Source organism: Diceros bicornis, chromosome 6, assembly GCF_020826845.1.
Source record: "Diceros bicornis minor isolate mBicDic1 chromosome 6, mDicBic1.mat.cur, whole genome shotgun sequence".
NCBI classification, from domain to species: Eukaryota; Metazoa; Chordata; class Mammalia; order Perissodactyla; family Rhinocerotidae; genus Diceros; species Diceros bicornis.
The window spans coordinates 55,691,524-55,701,833 of record NC_080745.1 but is presented as its reverse complement, the minus strand read 5'-3'; the positions used below and the strand labels follow the sequence as shown (position 1 = coordinate 55,701,833).

General features: G+C 43.6%; 1 protein-coding gene across 1 annotated transcript in view; it reads right to left on the bottom strand.

The window, feature by feature from the left end:
* Nucleotides 1-239: 239 nt before the first annotated feature.
* Nucleotides 240-10,310, bottom strand: part of LOC131407237 (interferon-induced protein with tetratricopeptide repeats 1B-like) — a 62,857-nt gene continuing 52,786 nt past the window's right edge. The window contains 2 exon segments of the mRNA XM_058543500.1: nt 240-1,564; nt 1,567-2,834. Coding sequence (XP_058399483.1) covers nt 1,428-1,564; nt 1,567-2,746 — 1,317 coding nt within the window. The 5' untranslated portion in view covers nt 2,747-2,834 and the 3' untranslated portion in view covers nt 240-1,427.

Here is a 10,310-nt window from a genome sequence, read left to right as displayed (position 1 = left end):
AATAAAAGACACCTGCTTTCCCTTGCTCAAAGAGCCACAGCTTTGGAAAAGTTTCCCCCGTGGTCTCCTTATGTGCTGCAAATAAAATTTACTTTGTGTGACAACTTCTTCTGGTGAAGGCTTTGATTTCAACTCACCAAGAAGCAAACTCACTTTGGTTCGGTAACACTTCCACCGACATAGAATACACATCTTTTTAAAATTTCACAAATAAAATACACTCAAAGACTCCATTAGCTAATGAAGTTGTTAACTTTACTGAATATTGTTGTAGAAAATATTTTAGGGAAAAAAAGGAGAAGATTCTATCACACACCACATAGCAAGCACTTAAAAACTGCATTGAGATATTTATGTCATTTTCAGTTTGCACATCCTAAACAGTTTTTTTCCTTACTTTGTCCTTGCCTTGTACATTTTAACTTTTCTTCAGTGTGAATGAATGTCCAGCAATGTGTTTGGAACATGTAGATCCTTTGCGGTTGCCAGTAGCTTGAAAAATGTAAACTAAAAATTTGAATATGTTCTGAGGTCATAGACTTGGCTCACTGACCAGGAGGTCTGGGCTACCGTAAGGCCTTGGGAAATAGAATCCAGGGCTGGAACTATAGTAAACTCCTGAAGCCCTCTTCATCTCTCTAACTCTGTCTTTGCTTGTTTGCTTTGGTCTTAGATCTTATAGGCCAGCCCCCCTACCCACATGAAAAAGGAAACTTCCTTTTTTTTAAAATTGTGAGCGGGTAGTAGTTTCAGTTATGCTCCATATAGAGAATGTGTATGTGCACAAATATGTAGGAATGCACCTATGTGAGCCCAAGAATCAGTGTGTGTGTGTGTGTGTGTGTGTGTAGAGATGTGTGATGCATGTGTATATGAGTAACCCGTGTTCTTGGTTCAGAATAACTGTCTCCGGGAATTCATGCTTTGAGTGTGTGAACCAACCAGCAGGAATGTCTTTGAACCTATGTGTGGATGTCCTATGGGTGCATGCCTGCAGATGTGCAGGTGTGTGCACACAGCTATACTGGCATGTGACCCTGTGTGCTGGGCCCAGGAGAAGGCTGAAACCTTCCCTGTTTAAGACACCTCTGTTCAGGAGACCAGCTAGACTGAGGATGGAAGCTGCTCGTTCCAAATGCAAAGCCTTAGGGAAAAGGGTTCTTGTTGGTCTAGCAGATGATGGGTACCCCAAACAGCATTAATCAGCTTTGGTCAATGAGTACAGGGATGTGTTATAGAAGAGTGAATGCTCCTCTCATAGACATGGAAGGAAGGGGAAAGAAAGAGGGGGGTCAGCAGGCAGCAGAGTATGTGTTGTATCAAACTATTTTGTATCAGCATGTTATATATTTCTGAAGGCAGCAATCAGGAAAGTTTTCTGTTATATTTAGTTATGAACACATTAAAGAGGTGTGGTGAGCTCTACTTCAAAACATGGTATTCAAGTCAGCAGCCAGCCTCAGAGCCTTCTCATAGCACACCAAGGCTTCACTCACTTCCCCTTTCAATTTGTGGATGAGTCCAAGGAGGCTGAAACTTTCCACAACACATACATTCCGATGAACATATTTCTAAAGCACTGAAAAGTTTTTCGCTGATATAAGGAATATTTTTCTATTTTCAGACCACTGAAATAATAGGTAATTGCTTTATCTTCAGATTTCCTGTGAAATTCTTGGAAACGACCATAGTGGTAATGAATCTCTTGCAGTAGACGATCATCAAAGATCTTCATGCACAACACTTGCTGAAAAGTGTCCTCAGCCTTTCTGTGGTCGCCTATTTCTACATACATTTGAGCCAGGGAAACATAAGCCAACTCAAATGTGGGCCTTAGTGTCAAAGTCTTTTGAAATTTCTCTATAGCCAAGCCAACCAATTTGTTGACGTTTTCTCTATCCTGTCCTTCAGGCTGCATGTTTGTAGCTTCCTTTATTTTGATCATTTGTGCTTTATAGCAAAGCCCTATCTGGTGATGCAGGAAGGCAGAGGAGGGTGTTGCCTTCAAGGCCTCTTGTAAGAGCTGGAGAGCTTTATCCAGAGAGCCTTTTCTTCGGTAAAACTTGGCCACATATCGAAGGACATAGGTCTGCGAGGACATGTTGGTCCGTGCTTCTTCAATGTACTTTTCTCCTTCAGCTTCTTGTCCTACATCCTGAAGCTTCAGGGCAAGGAGAGCCTTAATATACGCATCTTCTGGTTTTAGCCTGATGGCCTGTTTTAGTGGGTTCAGACAAAATTCCTCACTACTGTGTGGTGCTCCATTAAGGCCGTCCAGGCGATAGGCGGTGATTGCATACCCAGTGCTGAATTCAGGGTTTTCGGGGTCCACTTCCAGAGCCTTTTCAAAGCAGGCTTTGGCCCATTTGTAATTCTTCCCTCCACATTTCAGCAAGGCCCATCCTTCCTCACAGTCCATGTGAGGACAGTCCATCCTATAGCTGGAGGAATTTGGAAACTTCTTGCAAGTGTTCTCCACCTTGTCCACGTAAGCCTGGGCTTCTGCTAGTCTGCCCATGTGGTAGTACAGCCAGGCATAGTTGCCCCAGGTAACCCGACTTCTCATGCCTGATTGGTCGGCATGTTCTCGCTGGATTAAGTCTTCAGCCTCTCTCAGGCTCTTCAGGGCTTCCTCATTCTGGCCTTTCAGGTGTTTCACATAGGCCAGTAGGTTGTGTATTCCCACATTGGATTTGGTGTCCAGGAACTCAATCTCATCCAAGATCCTGTTTTCTAAGTCAGGCATTTCAGTGTCTTCAATTCGCAAATCCCAAGTGAAGTGACATCTCAACTGAAACAGGCTGTCTTCAATGAGATTCCCATTTGATTCCTCACTAGAAAAATAGACAACAATTATTTGTACTTTTTAGGAGCATTCAGTCTAATGGAAATGAAGCCAGCATGTTGAGTAGTGAACTATTACCCCATTCTGTCCATGCCTTCATTATTTTTAGCCTCCCAGGGTTCTATGGTCATGTCATTAAGACAGAGAGCAGGTTGATAAAAACCCTGAGGAAATGCGAATCACTTCATGGTGCCAACAGGTAGGCTATGTGAACTCTAAAAGGCAGCTCAAAGGAGATTAATTCTGCTAATGTGAAAATAATTTCAGCAACATTCTCAACCTTGCAAAACCCTCTCTCCTGCTGCCCCTTCTCAACATTGTAGTATATCACTAATGGTCTCAGAAGAAATGTGGAGAGAGTGTTCACAGAAGGGTAGATTTCTTACTCATCATTTCCATGGTCCCAACATGTAAACGTGTTTTGGTTTCTTCATTGCCCAGAAAGTGTCCTGAGCCAAATAGGGTTCCAAATGATGGGTTTCTTGAATCCTTAAGCTAGGATGGAGAAAGTGGTAGAGCAACCTGCCTCCTACGCCCGTATGAACTTACTCAACCAATCCCAGAGACTGAAAAATGGGTGGAACCATCTCACAATGAGGGACTTACTGCATGGGAACAGAAGTAGGGGGATGGGTGAACATTGCATGAGGTCAGATGGGTCTATGCCAAGAAATAGTAAGTCCCACTTTTGTAATTCAGTGACCCTGATATCAGGTAACCCTGCAACCTAGTGGATGACAGGTACTCAAAATCCCAACAATTTTAGTGTTCTCTCAGCAACCCATAAGGAAGAAAGAATAATATTAGGTCAGCAGGACCCAAAGTTTTCTTTCCGATATTTCACCCTCCTGTGAAGTAGAGTTGAAGTCCTATTCCCCCTATAAGAATAGGGGAGAAGAAAAATAAATGTCTGTAATACTACAAAAAGTGGTCCTCACATGCTATGCAGGTATATTTGCCTCTGTGTCCTCAAACAATTATCTTACCTTTCATACTTGACATTTCTGCTACCCATTAGGCCCAAGGAAAGATCCCAAAGGGGACCCTTATGAAATTTTCTTTATCCCAATATCTAGCAAAAACCAATTTTTATATAAATCCTACCATCCTGACTCACAAAGTCTAACCATAATCTAATCACAAAAACAGAGTATGAAACATTCTCTTTTGAAAATAAAGAGAGAAAATTCACAAAATCCAGATGAGCAGAAGATTCTCTGGCTTACTACTGCCTCTGTGAATACAGCTGGCAGCTCAATATAGCCTCTCATTTCCTTCCAAGTTTCCTCCTCAAAAAACTCCACACTCCCCCAAGCCCTTCTCCCCCGGGCTCAGAGGTAACATTTTGACCTGAGTTTGTTCTTGCTTCAGGGCATGACTGCGTGGTTGACTGCTGAGGTGAGGAGATCCAGTGACCTTCCTCTTCATCAGCAACGATACCCCAGAAATATTATCCCATGAAACCTCCGTGTGTGTGTGTGTGTGTGTGTGTGTGTGTGTGTGTGTGTTGTGGGGGAGGGAGTGAGATCAAGAGGGAGTAAAATCAATATTGTTCCAAGAATGCTCACTGAGAACAGTCAGCATCCCAAAAGGAGATGGAATCAGGAAGAGCTTTTGACACAAATGCTCCCCTTCTGCCCATTGCTGTCCATGGTATGATGAGGACAGACATTGCTCAGGGAAGATCACCCACACAGGGTGACATGACCTGAGGGAGCTGCTAAAACATTTAAGGATAAACCACTCCAGGTTCTCTAAATATGTACCCCAATCTCTGCCCAGCCAAAGCATTTGTGAGAAGTAGAAAGAGCCCCTCCTTCTTCTAGATGATCTAATGGGGGCCAGGGGGCCATGCACTGATGAGTGGAAAGTATACTGGATTTCAGCCCTGACTGAGACTGCAGAACTTCAAGTGCATAACTTGAACAATCTTACAGCGCTGCCCTGCCAACCTGCCAGAAGAGAATTATTGTTCTTTCTATCATTCTTTCTTATAAGTAGTCATTCATAAACATGTGTCATCCTTCACCTTCTTGGCTTGGGCCCTGGGAAGACTATGGGGTAGAATGTCAGCACAGAGGTATCCTCACTCTCTAAAATAGGAATGCTGAGAACCAGAAGTCCTCCTGTTACTTAGTGAGCACACAGAGTGTATTGTTAATAGTAGTATGTGTTAGTATGAAATTACAAGTATGTGCATGTGTGTGGTGACCTCACCCCCAGATGACCTACGTATGTGGCAGATACCTGTTAGTCCTCAGGCATTTCCCTGGGTCCTTTTCCCTTAAGCTATTTTGGTCAGTGAGCATGAGTGGAAGGAGGAGCTCAATCTGCTTCTCTGTGCCTGTTACCCTGGGATCAGGGTATTTTAATGTGGGTTTTATTCAGCCTAGGATACTCCAGAGCCCCCTTAGGCTCCTTAGGCTGCCTTAGGTCAGGAGGTTCCACAAACATAACTACAGACCACTGCACAATCTCTTGGGGAGCCTTGCTATTACAGCTGGGGGAGAGGGAGGGCTTGCAGACATCGCTAACGTCATTTTATGACCAGCAGTCTATATATTAAAAAGAGAGACCCAGAGACTCTTGTAAATTTCATTGCAATCTCTCGCTTGCAATCTCTTTTCGAGACAGGTGTAGATGTGTGCTGGAGAAGGAATCCTGAAGGAGGGCCCCTTTTACTATGCTCTTCTTCTCCCATTGACTGTAATGTCAGATGGGAGAACTCTAGTAGGTGAGAACCCTTTTGAGCAGAACATATTTTCTGCAGTTCACCAGTTCTAACCACACCAGGAAAGAAAGGAACATATTCTTTTTGGAACAAACACATCACAACTCTGATAAGATTTCTTGTTTTCTGATGTCTAGGACTGTGGCTTTTCAAATTTTAGCGTGCATCATGGTCACCTGGAAGACTTGTAACACACAGATTGATGGGTTTCAGTCAGCTGGTCTAGCGTGGGGCCTATGCGTCTGCATTTCTAACAAGTTCATGGGTGATGCTGGTGCTCCTGGTCAGGGGACCACCCTTGGACAACAGTTGAGTTAGTAGAAAACAAATTTCATAGTGATCACAATTTCATCGTTTCATGGTAATCGCAAGACTTTGCATCAATAAGAACAGAAAAATTGCCATCATTATAAACAACTTCTTGGGGCCGGCCTGGTGGCATAGCGGTTAAGTTGCATGCTCTGCTGCTGTGGCCCGGGGCTCGGATCCTGGGCGCACACCAATGCACTGCTTGTCAACCCATAATGTGGCAGTGTACCAGATAAAGTGGAGGAAGATGGGCATGGATGTTAGCCCAGGGCCAGTCTTCCTCAGCAAAAAGAGGAGGATTGGCGACGGATGTTAGCTCGGGGCTGATCTTCCTCAGGAGAAAAAAAAAAACAGCTTCTTGTCCTTCCCACTTGGTTTTAATAAATGTTGCCTGGAAGGATCTAGATGCTGTCACCCTGACTGGGCCCCATGCTGACCTCCCCTCCAGGCTCAGACCTCTGTCCTCTGATGAACATTCTATAAGTGTCTCCTGGAAATTGTTACTGCATTAGAAAATGCTACATAAATGACATCTCCTTTGGAATTAAGACAGCTTTCTCCTTCATTCTCTTAAGAGCACTGCTGCTCTCACTAAGAAGCTCTGGAATAGGACAGTTAGGAAAGGTGCCTCTGTGGGTATATTCTTATCTTGTCCATCAGATCTACTTTCCTGCATTCTTCACTGAGCTGCATGTTCGCAGAAGCTGACAGTATGGGTTTCATTAACTGGATCTTTTTGATTTTTGACTTTCTTCTGGGTTTGGCCCACTGGGAGCCACCAGCCAGAAGTTAGAGTGCAGAAGGAGGTGAAGGTCATGGTGTTAATTCCTAAGCTCCCACTGTGCCAGGCTTTGGGTTGTCAGAGGTTGAGTTTTTCACCAAAGGCCTCTTGAGAAGCCCTTCCCCTACAGCTACAGCTGAGGGTCTCTCAGGGTCTGGTGACTGCTCCCTCCTGTTGCCCTGAAGGCCTGGTGGAGTCATGTTACCACTGTTGTTAGGCCCCGGGTCCAGCACTGTCTTCTGATTTCCCTGAACTTTGCCCATAACCATCTTCAGTAGCCCTCTTTCAATCGCCTTATTAAAGTCTCCTCAGTTACCAGGTTACAAGTGTCAGTCAGAGTCAGAATCGTGAGTGAGTCAGCTCCCTTGGGAGGAGGGCTGCCTAAGAACTGGCCTTTAAGGAGAGTTTTGGAATTTCAAAATGCGCAGAAACAAGGTCAACAAAGCAGAGCAAGTCATTACCTCAAGGAGCCATGAGACAGCAGGTGCTGGGTAGTGCTTTGGTTCAGGCAGGGAGGCTGCTCTAAGATTTGTCTATAGAGTTCTAGGGCTTCTCAAATAAGCATGGCATTTATATGAGGGTGCTCTCCCCAGATGATTTTGCAAACCCTCCAGACCCAGTGAAATTGGCAGGGCTCCATCTGGGTGAAGATGAAACTTAGAGAGAGGGCTGTCTTACTTTGATTAGGAGAACATGCTCAGTTTGGGCAGCTGAGAGGATGTTTGTGAGAGACACTTTTGATATGCAAATTCCCTGCTGGAGTCAATGTGGCCTAGGAGATAGGGAATACCTGGACCTTAGGATGACATTCAGTGTTGTAGAAAGATCAGTGGAGGACAGAGAGGTAGATTTCTGTGGAACATGTCAGACTGTTGTCAAATTTGTAACTATCACAATGTACCCAGCCATGTGGTTCCAGGGACATCTGCAGTGGAAACTCCTGGGACCAGGGTGAGAGGTTTATGCTTAAAGGAATACGGTAGAGAGCCACTGTCAGTCTGTGGGAAAATGAGGTTTCAGATGGTTAGGTCTTCTGTGGGGCTCTGTTAGACAAAGTGGCTCCCTCTGGGTTTGGGGATATTGGTCTGTGGGAAAAGTCTCACGTTGTTTACATCCTCTAGCATCATTTGCATTACTGCCAACTCAGATCATGGTGGAGCCTGCTCAAGCATATTGGCTATTTTGATGGTCTTCACTGTTCAACATCTGTGGTTCAAACAACCATGTTTCACTGGTCAGTAGAGGGACAAATGCATATATTCAGAGAATGTGATGGGGCCATTGGAGTCTAGAAAAATCTGTGATGTGTGGATGTTAAATCTAAATCTAAATTCAGCTAATTCTTCTGGATTGTTCTCACATTTCTTCTGTTTCTAACATTTTTAGGTAATCTATTACAAAGCAGCAATCATCAGAGGGTCAATGAAATGACATTCACATGTTTAATGAAAACTTTCTATGAGACCAAGACTGCTACAGTTGCCTACACAGTTAGCAGGGAAATTTGGTAAAGTGCTAGTCTGAAATCCACTTGTGAAATGTTAGTGAGCCATCCTGTAAGTTTTGGTGTCTTGGTTACAAAGAGGGTAGTGCACCAGGATAAGCAAAAGAGCAAAGCCTGAGAGCAATTTCCCTTTGAGTGAATATTTCAAGATAGGGTTATACATTTCATTACAGTCTACAAAGAGTTATCAAGTGGGACTGCCTGGCTGTGCTGTTTCCTCTTTGCCTTGGGTCCATAACTAGATTACATTTCTCACATTCCCTTGTTGTAGAGTGTGATCACGTATCTGAGTTCTGGCTAATGGAAGAAGGACAAACATTATGTGTGTCGTTTCCAGGCCTGTCCCACAAAACCTCCATGATCTTTTCTTTTGTGTGTGAACACTTGGAAGCCATATGTTAAAGATGGTAGAGTCAAAAGATGAAAGGAGTCTTAGTCCCAGAATCACTGGGTGGAGGAGAGCCACCTGCCAATATGGAATACATATTTTTCCTTTTACATGAGTGAGAGGTAAACTTGTATGTTATTTCCCCAGTCACATTTCAGAGTTAGATAATCTGTGATAACAGCTTGCATCACCCTAACTGACAGAGATGATCATAAAAAGTTAAAATTGTAAATACTTTTCTAAATCTCAGATATCATGAACTCTTGAAATTCAGGTTATGTACTTTTGTTGGGCTAGACGGTACTTTAATTCTTTAATTGTAAAGAGAGAATTGCTAAGACACTGAGAGAAAGACTTTTCAGAAACCTTTCTTAGTCAGCTTTTAGTCACTGTGTACTGAAATGCCCGCGCAGGTTAGATATTAGATATTCCTTTTACTGTTTCAGTGTTTTTTCTGAGTGTGGGACATTTCCCAGTCTGCCTTGGACCTCTGGCTTGTCTTGCTTTGCTGTAATTAGTGATGGATGATGGAGGGTGTCTACAACCAGAGCTGAACATTGTCAGCATCAATCTCCTCTAGCCAAAGACCTACCAGGAACCCATCTGTGGTTGAGCAAGTTGGATATATTCCTCATTGCAGTGAGGGAGGACATACACCATGGGGAATCACAGGATGTTTCAGTAAAAGGGTATTAGAAAGGACTTACCACCTTTGGGCTTAAGTTAGGTGACTTTGAGGAGGGTTTAAGGAAGCAAGGCTTTGTTTAGGATTGGGTGCTGTCAGGAAGCAGGAATGATTCTATGATTGGGTATCTTAATAAATCTTACTCAGAAGGAAGGAAGACTATACCAATGCTAAAGGTATAATTTGAAAAGAAGTAGCAGTCACTCATATCAGCCAGGATGGGGAGCTGTTTGGACCCAACTGGACAATGTTGATATTTCTCTCTATGTTCAGACATGATTATGGAGTGGCCTTGTTTTTGTCTTGATCCATTGTGGTCTCAGGGTGGACTTATCTGATGTTGATGTAATGTGAAATTGTTTGTGTGCTACAGGAGAACACTGAGTCCTTGCTGTCAATGCCAGGTCGCATTCTAGCAACTCCAAGGCCTAGCTGATAGCATTGGGTTGGCTCCCGGATGTCCAGGGCTCATTTTCTTCCTCTTCACGGAACTTCTACATTATTGATCCAGCAGACAGAGGGGTATCCTGACCTTTCTAAGGTCAAAGATTATATAGACAAGAAGGAATACCCAGGAAAGGAACATCAAACAGGAAATGTATCTATTTTAAGCATTCCCAGTTCAAATATGCAGATATCTTAGGGAAAGGGCACACTTGAGAAGATGTGTGGTGTAAGATCTCTCTCTGTGTGAATTCAAAACATATTTCCATCTCTCATTCAAGGAGAGATTTAGGCATCTTGAGGTAGACTGCATCTGCTCATTCCTAGTTCCTAGAAGAATATGCTGGCTCTCCTGACATCTTATAAGCACAGGATATTGTTTACATCCATGGATTCTTCCCCAAACCCAAGAAATCTCAAGATCATTTAAATAATGAGATTCCCAATCCCACTCCCTAAGTCTACTCTAATTATAGAAGTAGGCAGTAAAACTCTCTAAGCAAAATGGGAGTGTGGAAATGAGAGCAGAACTACTCAGGAACAAAGGAAAAGGAACCAGGGCGAGCCTGGCCCCCTGTGGGAGCATGAGTTTCCTAAAGGGAAGAGTGACTGTTAGGCAATCG